Raw genomic sequence first — 26,040 nt, forward strand, 5'->3', positions numbered from 1 at the left:
GCCCAGCTGCTCCAGTAGGCGGTGCTGGACGCGGAGGCGTTGGCTTTTAAGAAGACAGTGTTCGACTGGGAGGTCCAGCTGCTCGAGAGGGCGGTGGCTTTCAAGAAGACATTGTTCGACTGGGAGGCCCAGCTGCTCCAGAGGGCAGTGATAGACGAAAAAGCGGTGACTTTCAAGAAGACGGTGTTCGACTGGGAGGCCCAGCTGCTCCAGAAGGTAGTGCTGGACGAGGAGGCGGTGGATTTCAAGATAACGGTGTTCGACTGGGACTCCCAATTGCTCCAGAAGGCGATTCTGGACGAGGAGGCGGTGGGTTTCAAGAAGACGGTGTTCGACTGGGAGGTCCAGCTGCTCCAGTAGGCGGTGCTGGACGCGGAGGCGTTGGCTTTCAGGAAGACAGTGTTCGACTGGGAGGCCCAGCTGCTCCAGAAGGCGGTGCTGGACGAGGAGGCGGTGACTTTCAAGAAGACGGTGTTCGACTGGGAGGCCCAGCTGCTCGAGCGGGCGGAGCTAGACGAAAAAGCGGTTGTTTTCAAGAAGACGTTATTAGACTGGGAGGCCCAGCTGCTCCCGAAGGCGGTGCTGGACGAGGAGATGGTGGCTTTCAAGAAAACGGTGTTCGACTGGGAGGCCCAGCTGCTCGAGAGAGCGGTGGCTTTCAAGAAGATATTGTTCGACTGGGAGGCCCAGCTGCTCCAGAGGGCAGTGATAGACGAAAAAGCGGTGGCTTTCAAGAAGAAGGTGTTCGACTGGGAGGCCCAGCTGCTCCAGAAGGTAGTGCTGGACGAGGAGGCGGTGGATTTCAAGATAACGGTGTTCGACTGGGACTCCCAGCTTCTCCAGAAGGCGATGCTGGACGAGGAGGCGGTGGGTTTCAAGAAGACGGTGTTCGACTGGGAGCTCCAGCTGCTCCAGTAGGCGGTGCTGGACGCGGAGGCGTTGGCTTTCAAGAAGACAGTGTTCGACTGGGAGGTCCAGCTGCTCCAGTAGGCGATGCTGGACGCGGAGGCGGTGGCTTTCAAGGAGACGGTGTTCGACTGGGAGGCCCAGCTGCTCCAGTAGGCGATGCTGGACGAGGAGGCGGTGGCTTTCAAGAAGACGGTGTTCGACTGGGAGGTCCAGCTGCTCCAGTAGGCGTTGCTGGACGCGGAGGCGTTGGCTTTCAAGAAGACATTGTTCGACTGGGAGGCCCAGCTGCTCAAGAGGGCGGAGCTAGACGAAAAAGCGGTTGTTTTCAAGAAGACGTTCTTAGACTGGGAGGCCGAGTTGCTCAATTAGACGGTGCTGGACGAGGAGGTGTTGGCTTTCAAGAAGACGTTGTTCGACTGGGAGGTCCAGCTGCTCCAGTAGGCGGTGCTTGACGCGGAGGCGTTGGCTTTCAAGAAGACAGTGTTCGACTGGGAGGCCCAGCTGCTCCCGAAGGCGGTGCTGGACGAGGAGGCGGTGGCTTTCAAGAAAACGGTGTTCGACTGGGAGCCCCAGCTGCTCGAGAGGGCGGTGGCTTTCAAGAAGACATTGTTCGACTGGGAGGCCCAGCTGCTCCAGAGGGCAGTGATAGACGAAAAAGCGGTGGCTTTCAAGAAGAAGGTGTTCGACTGGGAGGCCGTACTGCTCCAGAAGGTAGTGCTGGACGAGGAGGCGGTGGATTTCAAGATAACGGTGTTCGACTGGGACTCCCAGCTGCTCCAGAAGGCGATGCTGGACGAGGAGGCGGTGGGTTTCAAGAAGACGGTGTTCGACTGGGAGGTCCAGCTGCTCCAGTAGGCGGTGCTGGACGCGGAGGCGTTGGCTTTCAAGAAGACAGTGTTCGACTGGGAGGTCCAGCTGCTCCAGTAGGCGGTGCTGGACGAGGAGGCGGTGGCTTTCAAGAAAACGGTGTTCGACTGGGAGGTCCAGCTGCTCCAGTAGGCGGTGCTTGACGCGGAGGCGTTGGCTTTCAAGAAGACAGTGTTCGACTGGGAGGCCCAGCTGCTCCCGAAGGCGGTGCTGGACGAGGAGGCGGTGGCTTTCAAGAAAACGGTGTTCGACTGGGAGCCCCAGCTGCTCGAGAGGGCGGTGGCTTTCAAGAAGACATTGTTCGACTGGGAGGCCCAGCTGCTCCAGAGGGCAGTGATAGACGAAAAAGCGGTGGCTTTCAAGAAGAAGGTGTTCGACTGGGAGGCCGTACTGCTCCAGAAGGTAGTGCTGGACGAGGAGGCGGTGGATTTCAAGATAACGGTGTTCGACTGGGTTTCCCAGCTGCTCCAGAAGGCGATGCTGGACGAGGAGGCGGTGGGTTTCAAGAAGACGGTGTTCGACTGGGAGGTCCAGCTGCTCCAGTAGGCGGTGCTGGACGCGGAGGCGTTGGCTTTCAAGAAGACAGTGTTCGACTGGGAGGCCCAGCTGCTCCAGACGGCGGTGCTGGACGAGGATGCGGTGGATTTCAAGATAACGGTGTTCGACTGGGACTCCCAGCTGCTCCAGAAGGCGATGCTGGACGAGGAGGCGGTGGGTTTCAAGAAGACGGTGTTCGACTGGGATGCCCAGCTGCTCGAGCGGGCGGAGCTAGACGAAAAAGCGGTTGTTTTCAAGAAGACGTTATTAGACTGGGAGGCCGAGTTGCTCAAGTAGACGGTGCTGGACGAGGAGGTGTTGGCTTTGAAGAAGACGGTGTTCGACCGGGAGGTCCAGCTGCTCCAGTAGGCGATGCTGGACGAGGAGGCGGTGGCTTTCAAGGAGACGGTGTTCGACTGGGAGGCCCAGCTGCTGCAGAAGGTAGTGCTGGACGAGGATGCGGTGGATTTCAAGATAACGGTGTTCGACTGGGACTCCCAGCTGCTCCAGAAGGCGATGCTGGACGAGGAGGCGGTGGGTTTCAAGAAGACGGTGTTCGACTGGGAGGTCCAGCTGCTCCAGTAGGCGGTGCTGGACGCGGAGGCGTTGGCTTTCAAGAAGACAGTGTTCGACTGGGAGGCCCAGCTGCTCCAGAAGGCGGTGCTGGACGAGGAGGCGGTGACTTTCAAGAAGACGGTGTTCGACTGGGAGGCCCAGCTGCTCAAGAGGGCGGAGCTAGACGAAAAAGCGGTTGTTTTCAAGAAGACGTTATTAGACTGGGAGGCCGAGTTGCTCAATTAGGCGGTGCTGGGCGAGGAGGTGTTGGCTTTCAAGAAGACGGTGTTCGACTGAGAGGTCCAGCTGCTCCAGTAGGCGATGCTGGACGAGGAGGCGGTGGCTTTCAAGAAGACGGTGTTCGACTGGGAGGTCCAGCTGCTCCAGTAGGCGGTGCTGGACGCGGAGGCGTTGGCTTTCAAGAAGACGGTGTTCGACTGGGAGGCCCAGCTGCTGCAGAAGGTAGTGCTGGACGAGGAGGCGAAGGATTTCAAGATAACGGTGTTCGACTGGGACTCCCAGCTGCTCCAGAAGGCGATGCTGGACGAGGAGGCGGTGGGTTTCAAGAAGACGGTGTTCGACTGGGAGGTCCAGCTGCTCCAGTAGGCGGTGCTGGACGCGGAGGCGTTGGCTTTCAAGAAGACAGTGTTCAACTGGGAGGCCCAGCTGCTCCAGAAGGCGGTGCTGGACGAGGAGGCGGTGACTTTCAAGAAGACGGTGTTCGACTGGGAGGCCCAGCTGCTCAAGAGGGCGGAGCTAGACGAAAAAGCGGTTGTTTTCAAGAAGACGTTATTAGACTGGGAGGCCGAGTTGCTCAATTAGGCGGTGCTGGGCGAGGAGGTGTTGGCTTTCAAGAAGACGGTGTTCGACTGAGAGGTCCAGCTGCTCCAGTAGGCGATGCTGGACGAGGAGGCGGTGGCTTTCAAGAAGACGGTGTTCGACTGGGAGGTCCAGCTGCTCCAGTAGGCGGTGCTGGACGCGGGGGCGTTGGCTTTCAAGAAGACAGTGTTCGACTGGGAGGTCCAGCTGCTCCAGTAGGCGGTGCTGGACGAGGAGGCGGTGACTTTCAAGAAGACGGTGTTCGACTGGGAGGCCCAGCTGCTCAAGAGGGCGGAGCTAGACGAAAAAGCGGTTGTTTTCAAGAAGACGTTATTAGACTGGGAGGCCGAGTTGCTCAATTAGGCGGTGCTGGGCGAGGAGGTGTTGGCTTTCAAGAAGACGGTGTTCGACTGAGAGGTCCAGCTGCTCCAGTAGGCGATGCTGGACGAGGAGGCGGTGGCTTTCAAGAAGACGGTGTTCGACTGGGAGGTCCAGCTGCTCCAGTAGGCGGTGCTGGACGCGGAGGCGTTGGTTTTCAAGAAGACGGTGTTCGACTGGGAGGCCCAGCTGCTGCAGAAGGTAGTGCTGGACGAGGAGGCGAAGGATTTCAAGATAACGGTGTTCTACTGGGACTCCCAGCTGCTCCAGAAGGCGATGCTGGACGAGGAGGCGGTGGGTTTCAAGAAGACGGTGTTCGACTGGGAGGTCCAGCTGCTCCAGTAGGCGGTGCTGGACGCGGAGGCGTTGGCTTTCAAGAAGACAGTGTTCAACTGGGAGGCCCAGCTGCTCCAGAAGGCGGTGCTGGACGAGGAGGCGGTGACTTTCAAGAAGACGGTGTTCGACTGGGAGGCCCAGCTGCTCAAGAGGGCGGAGCTAGACGAAAAAGCGGTTGTTTTCAAGAAGACGTTATTAGACTGGGAGGCCGAGTTGCTCAATTAGGCGGTGCTGGGCGAGGAGGTGTTGGCTTTCAAGAAGACGGTGTTCGACTGAGAGGTCCAGCTGCTCCAGTAGGCGATGCTGGACGAGGAGGCGGTGGCTTTCAAGAAGACGGTGTTCGACTGGGAGGTCCAGCTGCTCCAGTAGGCGGTGCTGGACGCGGGGGCGTTGGCTTTCAAGAAGACAGTGTTCGACTGGGAGGTCCAGCTGCTCAAGAGGGCGGAGCTAGACGAAAAAGCGGTTGTTTTCAAGAAGACGTTTTTAGACTGGGAGGCCGAGTTGCTCAATTAGGCGGTGCTGGACGAGGAGGTGTTGGCTTTCAAGAAGACGGTGTTCGACTGAGAGGTCCAGCTGCTCCAGTAGGCGATGCTGGACGAGGAGTCGGTGGCTTTCAAGAAGACGGTGTTCGACTGGGAGGTCCAGCTGCTCCAGTAGGCGGTGCTGGACGCGGAGGCGTTGGCTTTCAAGAAGACAGTGTTCGACTGGGAGGCCCAGCTGCTCGAGAGGGCGGTGGCTTTCAAGAAGACATTGTTCGACTGGGAGGTCCAGCTGCTCCAGTAGGCGATGCTGGACGAGGAGGCGGTCGCTTTCAAGAAGACGGTGTTCGACTGAGAGGTCCAGCTGCTCCAGTAGGCGATGCTGGACGAGGAGGCGGTGGCTTTCAAGAAGACGGTGTTCGACTGGGAGGTCCAGCTGCTCCAGTAGGCGATGCTGGACGAGGAGGCGGTGGCTTTCAAGAAGACGGTGTTCGACTGGGACTTCCAGCTGCTCCAGTAGGCGGTGCTGGACGCGGACGCGTTGGCTTTCAAGAAAACGGTGTTCGACTGGGAGGTTCAGTTGCTCGAGAGGGCGGTGGCTTTCAAGAAGACATTGTTCGACTGGGAGGCCCAGCTGCTCCAGAGGGCAGTGATAGACGAAAAAGCGGTGGCTTTCAAGAAGACGGTGTTCGACTGGGAGGCCCGGCTGCTCCAGAAGGTAGTGCTGGACGAGGAGGCGGTGGATTTCAAGATAACGGTGTTCGACTGGGACTCCCAGCTGCTCCAGAAGGCGATGCTGGACGAGGAGGCGGAGGCTTTCAAGAAGACGGTGTTCGACTGGGAGGTCCAGCTGCTCCAGTAGGCGGTGCTGGACGCGGAGGCGTTGGCTTTCAAGAAGACAGTGTTCGACTGGGAGGCCCAGCTGCTCGAGAGGGCGGTGGCTTTCAAGAAGACATTGTTCGACTGGGAGGTCCAGCTGCTCCAGTAGGCGATGCTGAACGAGGAGGCGGTGGCTTTCAAGAAGACGGTGTTCGACTGGGAGGTCCAGCTGCTCCAGTAGGCGGTGCTGGACGCGGGGGCGTTGGCTTTCAAGAAGACAGTGTTCGACTGGGAGGTCCAGCTGCTCAAGAGGGCGGAGCTAGACGAAAAAGCGGTTGTTTTCAAGAAGACGTTTTTAGACTGGGAGGCCGAGTTGCTCAATTAGGCGGTGCTGGACGAGGAGGTGTTGGCTTTCAAGAAGACGGTGTTCGACTGAGAGGTCCAGCTGCTCCAGTAGGCGATGCTGGACGAGGAGTCGGTGGCTTTCAAGAAGACGGTGTTCGACTGGGAGGTCCAGCTGCTCCAGTAGGCGGTGCTGGACGCGGAGGCGTTGGCTTTCAAGAAGACAGTGTTCGACTGGGAGGCCCAGCTGCTCGAGAGGGCGGTGGCTTTCAAGAAGACATTGTTCGACTGGGAGGTCCAGCTGCTCCAGTAGGCGATGCTGGACGAGGAGGCGGTCGCTTTCAAGAAGACGGTGTTCGACTGGGAGGTCCAGCTGCTCCAGTAGGCGATGCTGGACGAGGAGGCGGTGGCTTTCAAGAAGACGGTGTTCGACTGGGAGGTCCAGCTGCTCCAGTAGGCGATGCTGGACGAGGAGGCGGTGGCTTTCAAGAAGACGGTGTTCGACTGGGACTTCCAGCTGCTCCAGTAGGCGGTGCTGGACGCGGACGCGTTGGCTTTCAAGAAAACGGTGTTCGACTGGGAGGTCCAGTTGCTCGAGAGGGCGGTGGCTTTCAAGAAGACATTGTTCGACTGGGAGGCCCAGCTGCTCCAGAGGGCAGTGATAGACGAAAAAGCGGTGGCTTTCAAGAAGACGGTGTTCGACTGGGAGGCCCAGCTGCTCCAGTAGGCGGTGCTGGACGCGGAGGCGTTGGCTTTCAAGAAGACAGTGTTCGACTGGGAGGCGCAGCTGCTCGAGAGGGCGGTGGCTTTCAAGAAGACATTGTTCGACTGGGAGGTCCAGCTGCTCCAGTAGGCGATGCTGGACGAGGAGGCGGTGGCTTTCAAGAAGACGGTGTTCGACTGGGACTTCCAGCTGCTCCAGTAGGCGGTGCTGGACGCGGACGCGTTGGCTTTCAAGAAAACGGTGTTCGACTGGGAGGTTCAGTTGCTCGAGAGGGCGGTGGCTTTCAAGAAGACATTGTTCGACTGGGAGGCCCAGCTGCTCCAGGGGGCAGTGATAGACGAAAAAGCGGTGGCTTTCAAGAAGACGGTGTTCGACTGGGAGGCCCGGCTGCTCCAGAAGGTAGTGCTGGACGAGGAGGCGGTGGATTTCAAGATAACGGTGTTCGACTGGGACTCCCAGCTGCTCCAGAAGGCGATGCTGGACGAGGAGGCGGAGGCTTTCAAGAAGACGGTGTTCGACTGGGAGGTCCAGCTGCTCCAGTAGGCGGTGCTGGACGCGGAGGCGTTGGCTTTCAAGAAGACAGTGTTCGACTGGGAGGCCCAGCTGCTCGAGAGGGCGGTGGCTTTCAAGAAGACATTGTTCGACTGGGAGGTCCAGCTGCTCCAGTAGGCGATGCTGAACGAGGAGGCGGTGGCTTTCAAGAAGACGGTGTTCGACTGGGAGGTCCAGCTGCTCCAGTAGGCGATGCTGGACGAGGAGGCGGTGGCTTTCAAGAAGACAGTGTTCGACTGGGAGGTCCAGCTGCTCAAGAGGGCGGAGCTAGACGAAAAAGCGGTTGTTTTCAAGAAGACGTTTTTAGACTGGGAGGCCGAGTTGCTCAATTAGGCGGTGCTGGACGAGGAGGTGTTGGCTTTCAAGAAGACGGTGTTCGACTGAGAGGTCCAGCTGCTCCAGTAGGCGATGCTGGACGAGGAGTCGGTGGCTTTCAAGAAGACGGTGTTCGACTGGGAGGTCCAGCTGCTCCAGTAGGCGGTGCTGGACGCGGAGGCGTTGGCTTTCAAGAAGACAGTGTTCGACTGGGAGGCCCAGCTGCTCGAGAGGGCGGTGGCTTTCAAGAAGACATTGTTCGACTGGGAGGTCCAGCTGCTCCAGTAGGCGATGCTGGACGAGGAGGCGGTCGCTTTCAAGAAGACGGTGTTCGACTGGGAGGTCCAGCTGCTCCAGTAGGCGATGCTGGACGAGGACGCGGTGGCTTTCAAGAAGACGGTGTTCGACTGGGAGGTCCAGCTGCTCCAGTAGGCGATGCTGGACGAGGAGGCGGTGGCTTTCAAGAAGACGGTGTTCGACTGGGACTTCCAGCTGCTCCAGTAGGCGGTGCTGGACGCGGACGCGTTGGCTTTCAAGAAAACGGTGTTCGACTGGGAGGTCCAGTTGCTCGAGAGGGCGGTGGCTTTCAAGAAGACATTGTTCGACTGGGAGGCCCAGCTGCTCCAGAGGGCAGTGATAGACGAAAAAGCGGTGGCTTTCAAGAAGACGGTGTTCGACTGGGAGGCCCAGCTGCTCCAGAAGGTAGTGCTGGACGAGGAGGCGGTGGATTTCAAGATAACGGTGTTCGACTGGGACTCCCAGCTGCTCCAGAAGGCGATGCTGGACGAGGAGGCGGTGGGTTTAAAGAAGACGGTGTTCGACTGGGAGGTCCAGCTGCTCCAGTAGGCGATGCTGGACGAGGAGGCGGTGGCTTTCAAGAAGACGGTGTTCGACTGGGAGGTCCAGCTGCTCCAGTAGGCGGTGCTGGACGCGGAGGCGTTGGCTTTCAAGAAGACAGTGTTCGACTGGGAGGCCCAGCTGCTCGAGAGGGCGGTGGCTTTCAAGAAGACATTGTTCGACTGGGAGGTCCAGCTGCTCCAGTAGGCGATGCTGGACGAGGAGGCGGTGGCTTTCAAGAAGACGGTGTTCGACTGGGATGTCCAGCTGCTCCAGTAGGCGATGCTGGACGAGGAGGCGGTGGCTTTCAAGAAGACGGTGTTCGACTGGGAGGTCCAGCTGCTCCAGTAGGCGATGCTAGACGAGGAGGCGGTGGCTTTCAAGAAGACGGTGTTCGACTGGGAGGTCCAGCTGCTCCAGTAGGCGGTGCTGGGCGCGGACGCGTTGGCTTTCAAGAAAACGGTGTTCGACTGGGAGGTCCAGTTGCTCGAGAGGGCGGTGGCTTTCAAAAGACATTGTTCGACTGGGAGGCCCAGCTGCTCCAGAGGGCAGTGATAGACGAAAAAGCGGTGGCTTTCAAGAAGACGGTGTTCGACTGGGAGGCCCAGCTGCTCCAGAAGGTAGTGCTGGACGAGGACGCGGTGGATTTCAAGATAACGGTGTTCGACTGGGACTCCCAGCTGCTCCAGAAGGCGATGCTGGACGAGGAGGCGGTGGGTTTCAAGAAGACGGTGTTCGACTGGGAGGTCCAGCTGCTCCAGTAGGCGGTGCTGGACGCGGAGGCGTTGGCTTTCAAGAAGACAGTGTTCGACTGGGAGGCCCAGCTGCTCCAGAAGGCGGTGCTGGACGAGGAGGCGGTGACTTTCAAGAAGACGGTGTTCGACTGGGAGGTCCAGTTGCTCGAGAGGGCGGTGGCTTTCAAAAGACATTGTTCGACTGGGAGGCCCAGCTGCTCCAGAGGGCAGTGATAGACGAAAAAGCGGTGGCTTTCAAGAAGACGGTGTTCGACTGGGAGGCCCAGCTGCTCCAGAAGGTAGTGCTGGACGAGGACGCGGTGGATTTCAAGATAACGGTGTTCGACTGGGACTCCCAGCTGCTCCAGAAGGCGATGCTGGACGAGGAGGCGGTGGGTTTCAAGAAGACGGTGTTCGACTGGGAGGTCCAGCTGCTCCAGTAGGCGGTGCTGGACGCGGAGGCGTTGGCTTTCAAGAAGACAGTGTTCGACTGGGAGGCCCAGCTGCTCCAGAAGGCGGTGCTGGACGAGGAGGCGGTGACTTTCAAGAAGACGGTGTTCGACTGGGAGGCCCAGCTGCTCGAGCGGGCGGAGCTAGACGAAAAAGCGGTTGTTTTCAAGAAGACGTTATTAGACTGGGAGGCCGAGTTGCTCAAGTAGGCGGTGCTGGACGAGGAGGTGTTGGCTTTCAAGAAGACGGCGTTCGACTGGGAGGTCCAGCTGCTCCAGTAGGCGATGCTGGACGAGGAGGCGGTGGTTTTCAAGGAGACGGTGTTCGACTGGGAGGCCCAGCTGCTCCAGAAGGTAGTGCTGGACGAGGAGCGGTGCATTTCAAGATAACGGTGTTCGACTGGGACTCCCAGCTGCTCCAGAAGGCGATACTGGACGAGGAGGCGGTGGGTTTCAAGAAGACGGTGTTCGACTGGGAGGTCCAGCTGCTCCAGTAGGCGGTGCTGGACGCGGAGGCGTTGGCTTTCAAGAAGACAGTGTTCGACTGGGAGGCCCAGCTGCTCCAGAAGGCGGTGCTGGACGAGGAGGCGGTGACTTTCAAGAAGGCGGTGTTCGACTGGGAGGCCCAGCTGCTCAAGAGGGCGGAGCTAGACGAAAAAGCGGTTGTTTTCAAGAAGACGTTATTAGACTGGGAGGCCGAGTTGCTCAATTAGGCGGTGCTGGACGAGGAGGTGTTGGCTTTCATGAAGACGGTGTTCGACTGAGAGGTCCAGCTGCTCCAGTAGGCGATGCTGGACGAGGAGGCGGTGGCTTTTAAGAAGACGGTGTTCGACTGGGAGGTCCAGCTGCTCCAGTAGGCGGTGCGGGACGCGGAGGCGTTGGCTTTCCAGAAGACAGTGTTCGACTGGGAGGCCCAGCTGCTCCCGAAGGCGGTGCTGGACGAGGAGGCGGTGGCTTTCAAGAAAACGGTGTTCGACTGGGAGGCCCAGCTGCTCGAGAGGACGGTGGCTTTCAAGAAGACATTGTTCGACTGGGAGGCCCAGCTGCTCCAGAGGGCAGTGATAGACGAAAAAGCGGTGGCTTTCAAGAAGACGGTGTTCGACTGGGAGGCCCAGCTGCTCCAGAAGGTAGTGCTGGACGAGGAGCGGTGCATTTCAAGATAACGGTGTTCGACTGGGACTCCCAGCTGCTCCAGAAGGCGATGCTGGACGAGGAGGCGGTGGGTTTCAAGAAGACGGTGTTCGACTGGGAGGTCCAGCTGCTCCAGTAGGCGGTGCTGGACGCGGAGGCGTTGGCTTTCAAGAAGACAGTGTTCGACTGGGAGGCCCAGCTGCTCCAGAAGGCGGTGCTGGACGAGGAGGCGGTGACTTTCAAGAAGACGGTTTTCGACTGGGAGGCCCAGCTGCTCAAGAGGGCGGAGCTAGACGAAAAAGTGGTTGTTTTCAAGAAGACGTTATTAGACTGGGAGGCCGAGTTGCTCAATTAGGCGGTGCTGGACGAGGAGGTGTTGGCTTTCAAGAAGACGGTGTTCGACTGAGAGGTCCAGCTGCTCCAGTAGGCGATGCTGGACGAGGAGGCGGTGGCTTTTAAGAAGACGGTGTTCGACTGGGAGGTCCAGCTGCTCCAGTAGGCGGTGCGGGACGCGGAGGCGTTGGCTTTCCAGAAGACAGTGTTCGACTGGGAGGCCCAGCTGCTCCCGAAGGCGGTGCTGGACGAGGAGGCGGTGGCTTTCAAGAAAACGGTGTTCGACTGGGAGGCCCAGCTGCTCGAGAGGGCGGTGGCTTTCAAGAAGACATTGTTCGACTGGGAGGCCCAGCTGCTCCATTCCAGAGGGCAGTGATAGACGAAAAAGCGGTGGCTTTCAAGAAGACGGTGTTCGACAGGGAGGCCCAGCTGCTCCAGAAGGTAGTGCTGGACGAGGAGGCGGTGGATTTCAAGATAACGGTGTTCGACTGGGACTCCCAGGTGCTCCAGAAGGCGATGCTGGACGAGGAGGCGGTGGGTTTCAAGAGGACGGTGTTCGACTGGGAGGTCCAGCTGCTCCAGTAGGCGATGCTGGACGAGGAGGCGGTGGCTTTTAAGAAGACGGTGTTCGACTGGGAGGTCCAGCTGCTCCAGTAGGCGGTGCGGGACGCGGAGGCGTTGGCTTTCCAGAAGACAGTGTTCGACTGGGAGGCCCAGCTGCTCCCGAAGGCGGTGCTGGACGAGGAGGCGGTGGCTTTCAAGAAAACGGTGTTCGACTGAGAGGTCCAGCTGCTCCAGTAGGCGATGCTGGACGAGGAGGTGTTGGCTTTCAAGAAGACGGTGTTCGACTGAGAGGTCCAGCTGCTCCAGTAGGCGATGCTGGACGAGGAGGCGGTGGCTTTTAAGAAGACGGTGTTCGACTGGGAGGTCCAGCTGCTCCAGTAGGCGGTGCGGGACGCGGAGGCGTTGGCTTTCCAGAAGACAGTGTTCGACTGGGAGGCCCAGCTGCTCCCGAAGGCGGTGCTGGACGAGGAGGCGGTGGCTTTCAAGAAAACGGTGTTCGACTGGGAGGCCCAGCTGCTCGAGAGGGCGGTGGCTTTCAAGAAGACATTGTTCGACTGGGAGGCCCAGCTGCTCCATTCCAGAGGGCAGTGATAGACGAAAAAGCGGTGGCTTTCAAGAAGACGGTGTTCGACTGGGAGGCCCAGCTGCTCCAGAAGGTAGTGCTGGACGAGGAGGCGGTGGATTTCAAGATAACGGTGTTCGACTGGGACTCCCAGCTGCTCCAAAAGGCGATGCTGGACGAGGAGGCGGTGGGTTTCAAGAAGACGGTGTTCGACTGGGAGGTCCAGCTGCTCCAGTAGGCGGTGCTGGACGCGGAGGCGTTGGCTTTCAAGACAGTGTTCGACTGGGAGGCCCAGCTGCTCCAGATGGCAGTGATAGACGAAAAAGTGGTGGCTTTCAAGAAGACGGTGTTCGACTGGGAGGCCCAGCTGCTCCAGAAGGTAGTGCTGGACGAGGAGGCGGTGGATTTCAAGATAACGGTGTTTGACTGGGACTCCCAGCTGCTCCAGAAGGCGATGCTGGACGAGGAGGCGGTGGGTTTCAAGAAGACGGTGTTCGACTGGGAAGTCCACCTGCTCCAGTAGGCGGTGCTGGACGCGGAGGCGTTGGCTTTCAAGAAGACAGTGTTCGACTGGGAGGCCCAGCTGCTCCAGAAGGCGGTGCTGGACGAGGAGGCGGTGACTTTCAAGAAGACGGTGTTCGACTGGGAGGCCCAGCTGCTCGAGCGGGCGGAGCTAGACGAAAAAGCGGTTGTTTTCAAGAAGACGTTATTAGACTGGGAGGCCGAGTTGCTCAAGTAGGCGGTGCTGGACGAGGAGGTGTTGGCTTTCAAGAAGACGGTGTTCGACTGGGAGGACCAGCTGCTCCAGTAGGCGATGATGGACGAGGAGGCGGTGGCTTTCAAGGAGACGGTGTTCGACTGGGAGGCCCAGCTGCTCCAGAAGGTAGTGCTGGACGAGGAGGCGGTGGATTTCAAGATAACGGTGTTCGACTGGGACTCCCAGCTGCTCCAGAAGGCGATGCTGGACGAGGAGGCGGTGGGTTTCAAGAAGACGGTGTTCGACTGGGAGGTCCAGCTGCTCCAGTAGGCGGTGCTGGACGCGGAGGCGTTGGCTTTCATGAAGACAGTGTTCGACTGGGAGGCCCAGCTGCTCTAGAAGGCGGTGCTGGACGGGGAGGCGGTGACTTTCAAGAAGACGGTGTTCGACTGGGAGGTCCAGCTGCTCAAGGTGTTGGCTTTCAAGAAGACGGTATTCGACTCGGAGGTCCAGCTGCTCCAGTAGGCGCAGCTGGACGAGTAGGGGTTGGCTTTCAAGAAGACAGTGTTCGACTGGGAGGCCCAGCTGCTCTAGTAGGCGGTGCTGGACGAGGAGGCATTGGCTTTCAAGAAGACAGTGTTCGACTGGGAGGCCCAGCTGCTCCAGAGTGCGGTGCTAGACAAAAGGCAGTGGCTTTCAAAAAGACGGTGTTCGACAGGGAGGCCCTGCTGCTCAAGAGGGCGGAGCTACACGAAAAAGCGGTTGTTTTCAAGAAGACGTTATTAGACTGGGAGGCCGAGTTTCTCAATTAGGCCGTGCTGGACGAGGAGGTGTTGGCTTTCAAGAAGACGGTGTTCGACTGAGAGGTCCAGCTGCTCCAGTAGGCGATGCTGGTCGAGGAGGCGGTGGCTTTCAAGAAGACGGTGTTCGACTGGGAGGTCCAGCTGCTCAAGGTGTTGGCTTTCAAGAAGACGGTATTCGACTCGGAGGTCCAGCTGCTCCAGTAGGCGGTGCTGGACGAGTAGGGGTTGGCTTTCAAGAAAACAGTGTTCGACTGGGAGGCCCAGCTGCTCTAGTAGGCGGTGCTGGACGAGGAGGCATTGGCTTTCAAGAAGACAGTGTGCGACTGGGAGGCCCAGCTGCTCCAGAGTGCGGTGCTAGACAAAAGGCAGTGGCTTTCAAAAAGACGGTGTTCGACTGTGAGACCCAGCTGCTCCAGAGGGCGGTACCAGACGAAAGGCGGTGGCTTTCAAGAAGACGGGGTTCGACTGGGAGGTCCAGCTGCTCCAGAAGGTAGTGCTGGACGAGGAGGCGGTAGATTTCAAGATACCGGTGTTCGACTGGGACTCCCAGCTGCTCCAGAAGGCGATACTGGACGAGAAGGCGGTGGCTTTCAAGAAGACGTTGTTCGACTGGGAGGTCCAGCTGCTCCAGTAGGCGGTGCTGAACGCGGAGGCGTTGGCTTTCAAGAAGACAGTGTTCGACTGGGAGGCCCAGCTGCTCCAGAAGGCGGTGCTGGACGAGGAGGCGGTGGCTTTCAAGAAGACGGTGTTCGACTGGGAGGCCGAGTTGCTCAAGTACGCGGTGCTGGACGAGGAGGTGTTGGTTTTCAAGAAGACGGTGTTCGACAGGGAGGGCCAGCTGCTCTAGTAGGCGGTGCTGGACGAGGAGGCGTTGGCTTTCAAGAAGACAGTTTTCGACTGGGAGGCCCAGCTGCTCCAGAAGGCGGTGCTGGACGAGGAGGCGGTGGCTTTCAAGAAGAAGTTGTTCGACTGGGAGGCCCAGCTGCTCCAGAGGGCGGTGCTGGACGAGCAGGCAGTGGCTTGCAAGAAGACAGTGTTCGACTGGGAGGCCCAGCTGCTCCAGAGGGCAGTGATAGACGAAAAAGTGGTGGCTTTCAAGAAGACGGTGTTCGACTGGGAGGCCCAGCTGCTCCAGAAGGTAGTGCTGGACGAGGAGGCGGTGGATTTCAAGATAACGGTGTTCGACTGGGACTCCCAGCTGCTCCAGAAGGCGATGCTGGACGAGGAGGCGGTGGGTTTCAAGAAGACGGTGTTCGACTGGGAAGTCCACCTGCTCGAGTAGGCGGTGCTGGACGCGGAGGCGTTGGCTTTCAAGAAGACAGTGTTCGACTGGGAGGCCCAGCTGCTCCAGAAGGCGGTGCTAGACGAGGAGGCGGTGACTTTCAAGAAGACGGTGTTCGACTGGGAGGCCCAGCTGCTCGAGCGGGCGGAGCTAGACGAAAAAGCGGTTGTTTTCAAGAAGACGTTATTAGACTGGGAGGCCGAGTTGCTCAAGTAGGCGGTGCTGGACGAGGAGGTGTTGGCGTTCAAGAAGACGGTGTTCGACTGGGAGGACCAGCTGCTCCAGTAGGCGATGATGGACGAGGAGGCGGTGGCTTTCAAGGAGACGATGTTCGACTGGGAGGCCCAGCTGCTCCAGAAGGTAGTGCTGGACGAGGAGGCGGTGGATTTCAAGATAACGGTGTTCGACTGGGACTCCCAGCTAATCCAGAAGGCGATGCTGGACGAGGAGGCGGTGGGTTTCAAGAAGACGGTGTTCGACTGGGAGGTCCAGCTGCTCCAGTAGGCGGTGCTGGACGCGGAGGCGTTGGTTTTCATGAAGACAGTGTTCGACTGGGAGGCCCAGCTGCTCCAGAAGGCGGTGCTGGACGAGGAGGCGGTGACTTTCAAGAAGACGGTGTTCGACAGGGAGGCCCTGCTGCTCAAGAGGGCGGAGCTACACGAAAAAGCGGTTGTTTTCAAGAAGACGTTATTAGACTGGGAGGCCGAGTTGCTCAATTAGGCGGTGCTGGACGAGGAGGTGTTGGCTTTCAAGAAGACGGTGTTCGACTGAGAGGTCCAGCTGATCCAGTAGGCGATGCTGGTCGAGGAGGCGGTGGCTTTCAAGAAGACGGTGTTCGACTGGGAGGTCCAGCTGCTCAAGGTGTTGGCTTTCAAGAAGACGGTATTCGACTCGGAGGTCCAGCTGCTCCAGTAGGCGGTGCTGGACGAGTAGGGGTTGGCTTTCAAGAAGACAGTGTTCGACTGGGAGGCCCAGCTGCTCTAGTAGGCGGTGCTGGACGAGGAGGCATTGGCTTTCAAGAAGACAGTGTTCGACTGGGAGGCCCAGCTGCTCCAGAGTGCGGTGCTAGACAAAAAGATAGTGGCTTTCAAAAAGACGGTGTTCGACTGTGAGACCCAGCTGCTCCAGAGGGCGGTACCAGATGAAAGGCGGTGGCTTTCAAGAAGACGGGGTTCGACTGGGAGGTCCAGCTGCTCCATAAGGTAGTGCTGGACGAGGAGGCGGTAGATTTCAAGATACCGGTGTTCGACTGGGACTCCCAGCTGCTCCAGAAGGCGATGCTGGACGAGGAGGCGGTGGGTTTCAAGAAGACAGTGTTCGACTGGGAGGCCCAGCTGCTCCAGATGGCAGTGATAGACGAAAAAGTGCTGGCTTTCAAGAAGACGGTGTTCGACTGGGAGGCCCAGCTGCTCCAGAAGGTAGTGCTGGACGAGGAGGCGGTGGATTTCAAGATAACGGTGTTCGACTGGGACTCCCAGCTGCTCCAGAAGGCGATGCTGGACGAGGAGGCGGTGGGTTTGAAGAAGACGGTGTTCGACTGGGAAGTCCACCTGCTCCAGTAGGCGGTGCTGGACGCGGAGGCGTTGGCTTTCAAGAAGACAGTGTTCGACTGGGAGGCCCAGCTGCTCCAGAAGGCGGTGCTGGACGAGGAGGCGGTGGGTTTCAAGAAGACGGTGTTCGACTGGGAAGTCCACCTGCTCCAGTAGGCGGTGCTGGACGCGGAGGCGGTGACTTTCAAGAAGACGGTGTTCGACTGGGAGGCCCAGCTGCTCGAGCGGGCGGAGCTAGACGAAAAAGCGGTTGTTTTCAAGAAGACGTTATTAGACTGGGAGGCCGAGTTGCTCAAGTAGGCGGTGCTGGACGAGGAGGTGTTGGCTTTCAAGAAGACGGTGTTCGACTGGGAGGCCCAGCTGCTCCCGAAGGCGGTGCTGGACGAGGAGGCGGTGGCTTTCAAGAAAACGGTGTTCGACTGGGAGGCCCAGCTGCTCGAGAGGGCGGTGGCTTTCAAGAAGACATTGTTCGACTGGGAGGCCCAGCTGCTCCAGAGGGCAGTGATAGACGAAAAAGCGGTGGCTTTCAAGAAGACGGTGTTCGACTGGGAGGCCCAGCTGCTCCAGAAGGTAGTGCTGGACGAGGAGCGGTGCATTTCAAGATAACGGTGTTCGACTGGGACTCCCAGCTGCTCCAGAAGGCGATGCTGGACGAGGAGGCGGTGGGTTTGAAGAAGACGGTGTTCGACTGGGAGGTCCAGCTGCTCCAGTAGGCGGTGATGGACGCGGAGGCGTTGGCTTTCAAGAAGACAGTGTTCGACTGGGAAGCCCAGCTGCTCCAGAAGGCGGTGCTGGACGAGGAGGCGGTGACTTTCAAGAAGACGGTGTTCGACTGGGAGGCCCAGCTGCTCAAGAGGGCGGAGCTAGACGAAAAAGCGGTTGTTTTCAAGAAGACGTTATTAGACTGGGAGGCCAAGTTGCTCAATTAGGCGGTGCTGGACGAGGAGGTGTTGGCTTTCAAGAAGACGGTGTTCGACTGAGAGGTCCAGCTGCTCCAGTAGGCGATGCTGGACGAGGAGGCGGCGGCTTTTAAGAAGACGGTGTTCGACTGGGAGGTCCAGCTGCTCCCGAAGGCGGTGCTGGACGAGGAGGCGGTGGCTTTCAAGAAAACGGTGTTCGACTGGGAGGCCCAGCTGCTCGAGAGGGCGGTGGCTTTCAAGAAGACATTGTTCGACTGGGAGGCCCAGCTGCTCCAGAGGGCAGTGATAGACGAAAAAGCGGTGGCTTTCAAGAAGACGGTGTTCGACTGGGAGGCCCAGCTGCTCCAGAAGGTAGTGCTGGACGAGGAGCGGTGCATTTCAAGATAACGGTGTTCGACTGGGACTCCCAGCTGCTCCAGAAGGCGATGCTGGACGAGGAGGCGGTGGGTTTGAAGAAGACGGTGTTCGACTGGGAGGTCCAGCTGCTCCAGTAGGCGGTGATGGACGGGGAGGCGTTGGCTTTCAAGAAGACAGTGTTCGACTGGGAAGCCCAGCTGCTCCAGAAGGCGGTGCTGGACGAGGAGGCGGTGACTTTCAAGAAGACGGTGTTCGACTGGGAGGCCCAGCTGCTCAAGAGGGCGGAGCTAGACGAAAAAGCGGTTGTTTTCAAGAAGACTTTATTAGACTGGGAGGCCAAGTTGCTCAATTAGGCGGTGCTGGACGAGGAGGTGTTGGCTTTCAAGAAGACGGTGTTCGACTGAGAGGTCCAGCTGCTCCAGTAGGCGATGCTGGACGAGGAGGCGGCGGCTTTTAAGAAGACGGTGTTCGACTGGGAGGTCCAGCTGCTCCAGTAGGCGGTGCGGGACGCGGAGGCGTTGGCTTTCCAGAAGACAGTGTTCGACTGGGAGGCCCAGCTGCTCCCGAAGGCGGTGCTGGACGAGGAGGCGGTGGCTTTCAAGAAAACGGTGTTCGACTGGGAGGCCCAGCTGCTCGAGAGGGCGGTGGCTTTCAAGAAGACATTGTTCGACTGGGAGGCCCAGCTGCTCCATTCCAGAGGGCAGTGATAGACGAAAAAGCGGTGGCTTTCAAGAAGACGGTGTTCGACTGGGAGGCCCAGCTGCTCCAGAAGGTAGTGCTGGACGAGGAGGCGGTGGATTTCAAGATAACGGTGTTCGACTGGGACTCCCAGCTGCTCCAGAAGGCGATGCTGGACGAGGAGGCGGTGGGTTTCAAGAAGACGGTGTTCGACTGGGAGGTCCAGCTGCTCCAGTAGGCGGTGCTGGACGCGGAGGCGTTGGCTTTCAAGAAGACAGTGTTCGACTGGGAGGCCCAGCTGCTCCAGATGGAAGTGATAGACGAAAAAGTGGTGGCTTTCAAGAAGACGGTGTTCGACTGGGAGGCCCAGCTGCTCCAGAAGGTAGTGCTGGACGAGGAGGCGGTGGATTTCAAGATAACGGTGTTCGACTGGGACTCCCAGCTGCTCCAGAAGGCGATGCTGGACGAGGAGGCGGTGGGTTTCAAGAAGACGGTGTTCGACTGGGAAGTCCACCTGCTCCAGTAGGCGGTGCTGGACGCGGAGGCGTTGGCTTTCAAGAAGACAGTGTTCGACTGGGAGGCCCAGCTGCTCCAGAAGGCGGTGCTGGACGAGGAGGCGGTGACTTTCAAGAAGACGGTGTTCGACTGGGAGGCCCAGCTGCTCGAGCGGGCGGAGCTAGACGAAAAAGCGGTTGTTTTCAAGAAGACGTTATTAGACTGGGAGGCCGAGTTGCTCAAGTAGGCGGTGCTGGACGAGGAGGTGTTGGCTTTCAAGAAGACGGTGTTCGACTGGGAGGACCAGCTGCTCCAGTAGGCGATGATGGACGAGGAGGCGGTGGCTTTCAAGGAGACGGTGTTCGACTGGGAGGCCCAGCTGCTCCAGAAGGTAGTGCTGGACGAGGAGGCGGTGGATTTCAAGATAACGGTGTTCGACTGGGACTCCCAGCTGCTCCAGAAGGCGATGCTGGACGAGGAGGCGGTGGGTTTCAAGAAGACGGTGTTCGACTGGGAGGTCCAGCTGCTCCAGTAGGCGGTGCTGGACGCGGAGGCGTTGGCTTTCATGAAGACAGTGTTCGACTGGGAGGCCCAGCTGCTCCAGAAGGCGGTGCTGGACGAGGAGGCGGTGACTTTCAAGAAGACGGTGTTCGACTGGGAGGTCCAGCTGCTCAAGGTGTTGGCTTTCAAGAAGACGGTATTCGACTCGGAGGTCCAGCTGCTCCAGTAGGCGGTGCTGGACGAGTAGGGGTTGGCTTTCAAGATAACGGTGTTCGACTGGGACTCCCAGCTGCTCCAGAAGGCGATGCTGGACGAGGAGGCGGTGGGTTTCAAGAAGACGGTGTTCGACTGGGAGGTCCAGCTGCTCCAGTAGGCGGTGCTGGACGCGGAGGCGTTGGCTTTCAAGAAGACAGTGTTCGACTGGGAGGCCCAGCTGCTCCAGATGGAAGTGATAGACGAAAAAGTGGTGGCTTTCAAGAAGACGGTGTTCGACTGGGAGGCCCAGCTGCTCCAGAAGGTAGTGCTGGACGAGGAGGCGGTGGATTTCAAGATAACGGTGTTCGACTGGGACTCCCAGCTGCTCCAGAAGGCGATGCTGGACGAGGAGGCGGTGGGTTTCAAGAAGACGGTGTTCGACTGGGAAGTCCACCTGCTCCAGTAGGCGGTGCTGGACGCGGAGGCGTTGGCTTTCAAGAAGACAGTGTTCGACTGGGAGGCCCAGCTGCTCCAGAAGGCGGTGCTGGACGAGGAGGCGGTGACTTTCAAGAAGACGGTGTTCGACTGGGAGGCCCAGCTGCTCGAGCGGGCGGAGCTAGACGAAAAAGCGGTTGTTTTCAAGAAGACGTTATTAGACTGGGAGGCCGAGTTGCTCAAGTAGGCGGTGCTGGACGAGGAGGTGTTGGCTTTCAAGAAGACGGTGTTCGACTGGGAGGACCAGCTGCTCCAGTAGGCGATGATGGACGAGGAGGCGGTGGCTTTCAAGGAGACGGTGTTCGACTGGGAGGCCCAGCTGCTCCAGAAGGTAGTGCTGGACGAGGAGGCGGTGGATTTCAAGATAACGGTGTTCGACTGGGACTCCCAGCTGCTCCAGAAGGCGATGCTGGACGAGGAGGCGGTGGGTTTCAAGAAGACGGTGTTCGACTGGGAGGTCCAGCTGCTCCAGTAGGCGGTGCTGGACGCGGAGGCGTTGGCTTTCATGAAGACAGTGTTCGACTGGGAGGCCCAGCTGCTCCAGAAGGCGGTGCTGGACGAGGAGGCGGTGACTTTCAAGAAGACGGTGTTCGACTGGGAGGTCCAGCTGCTCAAGGTGTTGGCTTTCAAGAAGACGGTATTCGACTCGGAGGTCCAGCTGCTCCAGTAGGCGGTGCTGGACGAGTAGGGGTTGGCTTTCAAGAAGACAGTGTTCGACTGGGAGGCCCAGCTGCTCTAGTAGGCGGTGCTGGACGAGGAGGCATTGGCTTTCAAGAAGACAGTGTTCAACTGGGAGGCCCAGCTGCTCTAGAGTGCGGTGCTAGACAAAAGGCAGTGGCTTTCAAAAAGACGGTGTTCGACTGTGAGACCCAGCTGCTCCAGAGGGCGGTACCAGACGAAAGGCGGTGGCTTTCAAGAAGACGGGGTTCGACTGGGAGGTCCAGCTGCTCCAGAAGGTAGTGCTGGACGAGGAGGCGGTAGATTTCAAGATACCGGTGTTCGACTGGGATTCCCAGCTGCTCCAGAAGGCGATGCTGGACGAGAAGGCGGTGGCTTTCAAGAAGACGTTGTTCGACTGGGAGGTCCAGCTGCTCCAGTAGGCGGTGCTGAACGCGGAGGCGTTGGCTTTCAAGAAGACAGTGTTCGACTGGGAGGCCCAGCTGCTCCAGAAGGCGGTGCTGGACGAGGAGGCGGTGGCTTTCAACAAGACGGTGTTCGACTGGGAGGCCGAGTTGCTCAAGTAGGCGGTGCTGGACGAGGAGGTGTTGGTTTTCAAGAAGACGGTGTTCGACAGGGAGGGCCAGCTGCTCTAGTAGGCGGTGCTGGACGAGGAGGCGTTGGCTTTCAAGAAGACAGTTTTCGACTGGGAGGCCCAGCTGCTCCAGAAGGCGGTGCTGGACGAGGAGGCGGTGGCTTTCAGGAAGAAGTTGTTCGACTGGGAGGCCCAGCTGCTCCAGAGGGCGGTGCTGGACGAGCAGGCAGTGGCTTGCAAGAAGACAGTGTTCGACTGGGAGGCCCAGCTGCTCCAGAGGGCAGTGATAGACGAAAAAGTGGTGGCTTTCAAGAAGACGGTGTTCGACTGGGAGGCCCAGCTGCTCCAGAAGGTAGTGCTGGACGAGAAGGCGGTGGATTTCAAGATAACGGTGTTCGACTGGGACTCCCAGCTGCTCCAGAAGGCGATGCTGGACGAGGAGGCGGTGGGTTTCAAGAAGACGGTGTTCGACTGGGAAGTCCACCTGCTCGAGTAGGCGGTGCTGGACGCGGAGGCGTTGGCTTTCAAGAAGACAGTGTTAGACTGGGAGGCCCAGCTGCTCCAGAAGGCGGTGCTAGACGAGGAGGCGGTGACTTTCAAGAAGACGGTGTTCGACTGGGAGGCCCAGCTGCTCGAGCGGGCGGAGCTAGACGAAAAAGCGGTTGTTTTCAAGAAGACGTTATTAGACTGGGAGGCCGAGTTGCTCAAGTAGGCGGTGCTGGACGAGGAGGTGTTGGCTTTCAAGAAGACGGTGTTCGACTGGGAGGACCAGCTGCTCCAGTAGGCGATGATGGACGAGGAGTCGGTGGCTTTCAAGGAGACGGTGTTCGACTGGGAGGCCCAGCTGCTCCAGAAGGTAGTGCTGGACGAGGAGGCGGTGGATTTCAAGATAACGGTGTTCGACTGGGACTCCCAGCTAATCCAGAAGGCGATGCTGGACGAGGAGGCGGTGGGTTTCAAGAAGACGGTGTTCGACTGGGAGGTCCAGCTGCTCCAGTAGGCGGTGCTGGACGCGGAGGCGTTGGTTTTCATGAAGACAGTGTTCGACTGGGAGGCCCAGCTGCTCCAGAAGGCGGTGCTGGACGAGGAGGCGGTGACTTTCAAGAAGACGGTGTTCGACAGGGAGGCCCTGCTGCTCAAGAGGGCGGAGCTACACGAAAAAGCGGTTGTTTTCAAGCAGACGTTATTAGACTGGGAGGCCGAGTTGCTCAATTAGTCGGTGCTGGACGAGGAGGTGTTGGCTTTCAAGAAGACGGTGTTCGACTGAGAGGTCCAGCTGCTCCAGTAGGCGATGCTGGTCGAGGAGGCGGTGGCTTTCAAGAAGACGGTGTTCGACTGGGAGGTCCAGCTGCTCAAGGTGTTGGCTTTCAAAAAGACGTTTTTAGACTGGGAGCGCCAGTTGCTCAAGTAGGCGGTGCTGGACGAGTAGGGGTTGGCTTTCAAGAAGACAGTGTTCGACTGGGAGGCCCAGCTGCTCTAGTGGGCGGTGCTGGACGAGGAGGCATTGGCTTTCAAGAAGACAGTGTTCGACTGGGAGGCCCAGCTGCTCCAGAGTGCGGTGCTAGACAAAAAGATAGTGGCTTTCAAAAAGACGGTGTTCGACTGTGATACCCAGCTGCTCCAGAGGGCGGTACCAGATGAAAGGCGGTGGCTTTCAAGAAGACGGGGTTCGACTGGGAGGTCCAGCTGCTCCAGAAGGTAGTGCTGGACGAGGAGGCGGTAGATTTCAAGATACCGGAGTTCGACTGGGACTCCCAGCTGCTCCAGAAGACGATGCTGGACGAGAAGGCGGTGGCTTTCAAGAAGACGTTGTTCGACTGGGAGGTCCAGCTGCTCCAGTAGGCGGTGCTGAACGCGGAGGCGTTGGCTTTCAAGAAGACAGTGTTCGAATGGGAGGCCCAGCTGCTCCAGAAGGCGGTGCTGGACGAGGAGGCGGTGGCTTTCAAGAAGACGGTGTTCGACTGGGAGGCCGAGTTGCTCAAGTAGGCGGTGCTGGACGAGGAGGTGTTGGCTTTCAAGAAGACGGTGTTCGACAGGGAGGGCCAGCTGCTCTAGTAGGCGGTGCTGGACGAGGAGGCGTTGGCTTTCAAGAAGACAGTTTTCGACTGGGAGGCCCAGCTGCTCCAGCAGGCGGTGCTGGACGAGGAGGCGGTGGCTTTCAAGAAGACGGTGTTCGACTGGGAGGCCCAGCTGCTCGAGAGGGCGGAGCTAGACGAAAAAGCGGTTGTTTTAAAGAAGACGTTATTAGACTGGGAGGCCGAGTTGCTCAAGTAGGCGGTGCTGAACGAGGAGGCGTTGGCTTTCAAGACGACAGTTTTCGACTGGGAGTCCCAGTTGCTCCAGAGGGCGGTACGAGACGAAAGGCGGTGGCTTTCAAGAACAGGTTGTTCGACTGGGAGGCCCAGCTACTCCAGAAAGCGGTGCTGGAGGGGAGGCGGTGGCTTTCAAGAAGACGGTGTTCGACTGGGAGGCCCCAGCTGCTCCAGAGGGCGGTGCTGGACGAGAAGGCGGTGGCTTTCAAGAAGACGCTGTTCGACTGGGAGGCCTAGCTGCTCCAGAAGGCGTTGCTTGACTAGGAGGCGGTGGTTTTCAAGAAGAAGGTGTTCGACTGGGAGGCCCAGCTGCTCCAGAGGCCGGTGCTAGACGGAAAGGCGAAGGCTTTCAAGAAGATGGTGTTCGACTGGGAGGACCAGCTGCTCCAGAGTGCGGTGCTAGACGAAAAAGCGGTGGCTTTCAAAAAGACGGTGTTCGACTGGGCGGCCCAGCTGTTCCAGGAGGCGGTGCTGAACGAGGAGGCGGTGGCTTTCAAGAAGACGGTGTTCGACTGGGAGGCCCAGCTGCTCGAGAGGGGGGAGCCTAGACGAAAAAGCCGTGGCTTTCAAGAAGACATTATTAGACTGGGAGGCCCAATTGCTCAAGTAGACGGTGCTGGACGAGGAGGTGTTGGCTTTCAAGAAGACGGTGTTCGACTGGGAGGTCCAGCTGCTCCAGTAGGCGGTGCTGGACGAGGAGGCGTTGGCTTTCAAGAAGACAGTGTTCGACTGGGATGCCCAGCTGCTCCAGAAGGCGGCGCTGGACGAGGAGGCGGTGGCTTTCAAGAAGACGGTGTTCGACTGGGACGCCCAGCTGCTCGAGAGGGCGGATCTAGACGAAAAAGCGGTGGCTTTCAAAAAGACGTTTTTAGACTGGGAGCCCCAGTTGCTCAAGTAGGCGGTGCTGGACGAGGAGGTGTTGGCTTTCAAGAAGACGGTGTTCGACTGGGATGCCCAGCTGCTCCAGAAGGCGGCGCTGGACGAGGAGGCGGTGGCTTTCAAGAAGACGGTGTTCGACTGGGAGGCCCAGCTGCTCCAGAGGCCGGTGCTAGACGGAAAGGCGAAGGCTTTCAAGAAGATGGTGTTCGACTGGGAGGACCAGCTGCTCCAGAGTGCGGTGCTAGACGAAAAAGCGGTGGCTTTCAAAAAGACGGTGTTCGACTGGGCGGCCCAGCTGTTCCAGGAGGCGGTGCTGAACGAGGAGGCGGTGGCTTTCAAGAAGACGGTGTTCGACTGGGAGGCCCAGCTGCTCGAGAGGGGGGAGCCTAGACGAAAAAGCCGTGGCTTTCAAGAAGACATTATTAGACTGGGAGGCCCAATTGCTCAAGTAGACGGTGCTGGACGAGGAGGTGTTGGCTTTCAAGAAGACGGTGTTCGACTGGGAGGTCCAGCTGCTCCAGTAGGCGGTGCTGGACGAGGAGGCGTTGGCTTTCAAGAAGACAGTGTTCGACTGGGATGCCCAGCTGCTCCAGAAGGCGGCGCTGGACGAGGAGGCGGTGGCTTTCAAGAAGACGGTGTTCGACTGGGAGGCCCAGCTGCTCGAGAGGGCGGAGCTAGACGAAAAAGCGGTGGCTTTCAAAAAGACGTTTTTAGACTGGGAGCCCCAGTTGCTCAAGTAGGCGGTGCTGGACGAGGAGGTGTTGGCTTTCAAGAAGACGGTGTTCGACTGGGAGGTGCAGCTGCTCCAGTAGGCTGTGCTGTACGAGGAGGTGTTGGCTTTCAAGAAGACAGTGTTCGACTGGGAGGCCCAGCTGCTCCAGAGTGCGGTGCTAGACGAAAAAGCAGTGGCTTTCAAAAAGACGGTTTTCGACTGTGAGACCCAGCTGCTCCAGAGGGCGGTACGAGACGAAAGGCGGTGGCTTTCATGAAGACGGTGTTCGAATGGGAGGCCCAGCTACTCCAGAAAGCGGTGCTGGAGATAGGCGGTGGCTTTCAAGAAGACGGTGTTCGACTGGGAGGCCCAGCTGCTCCAGAGGGCGGTGCTGGACGAGAAGGCGGTGGCTTTCAAGAAGTCGCTGTTCGACTGGGAGGCCTAGCTGCTCCAGAAGGCGTTGCTTGACGAGGAAGCGGTGGTTTTCAAGAAGAAGGTGTTCGACTGGGAGGCCAGGCTGCTCCAGAAGGCGGTGCTGAACGAGGAGGCGGTGGCTTTCAAAAAGACGGTGTTCGACTGGGAGGCCCAGCATCTCGAGAGGGCGGAGCTAGACGAAAAAACGGTGGCTTTCAAGAAGACGTTATTAGACTGGGAGGACAAGTTGCTCAAG

At 58.8% G+C, this 26,040-nt stretch overlaps 3 protein-coding genes across 6 annotated transcripts in view; 2 read left to right on the forward strand and 1 right to left on the reverse strand.

Moving 5' to 3' along the window:
• Nucleotides 1–26,040, reverse strand: part of LOC134846528 (jouberin-like) — a 439,624-nt gene that overhangs the window by 80,409 nt on the left and 333,175 nt on the right. The gene's annotated exons all lie outside the window — the stretch shown is intronic.
• LOC134846838 (spidroin-1-like) lies at nucleotides 20,721–23,075 on the forward strand. The gene is made up of 2 exons (XM_063864234.1): nucleotides 20,721–20,881; nucleotides 21,089–23,075. Exons 1-2 carry the CDS (start codon nucleotides 20,721–20,723, stop codon nucleotides 23,073–23,075), a joined length of 2,148 nt encoding a protein of 715 aa, XP_063720304.1.
• On the forward strand, nucleotides 23,105–24,016 carry LOC134846839 (spidroin-1-like). The gene has a single exon (XM_063864235.1). It carries the CDS (start codon nucleotides 23,105–23,107, stop codon nucleotides 24,014–24,016), a length of 912 nt encoding a protein of 303 aa, XP_063720305.1.

The sequence above is a fragment of the Symsagittifera roscoffensis genome, chromosome 5, assembly GCF_963678635.1.
Source record: "Symsagittifera roscoffensis chromosome 5, txSymRosc1.1, whole genome shotgun sequence".
NCBI classification, from domain to species: Eukaryota; Metazoa; Xenacoelomorpha; order Acoela; family Convolutidae; genus Symsagittifera; species Symsagittifera roscoffensis.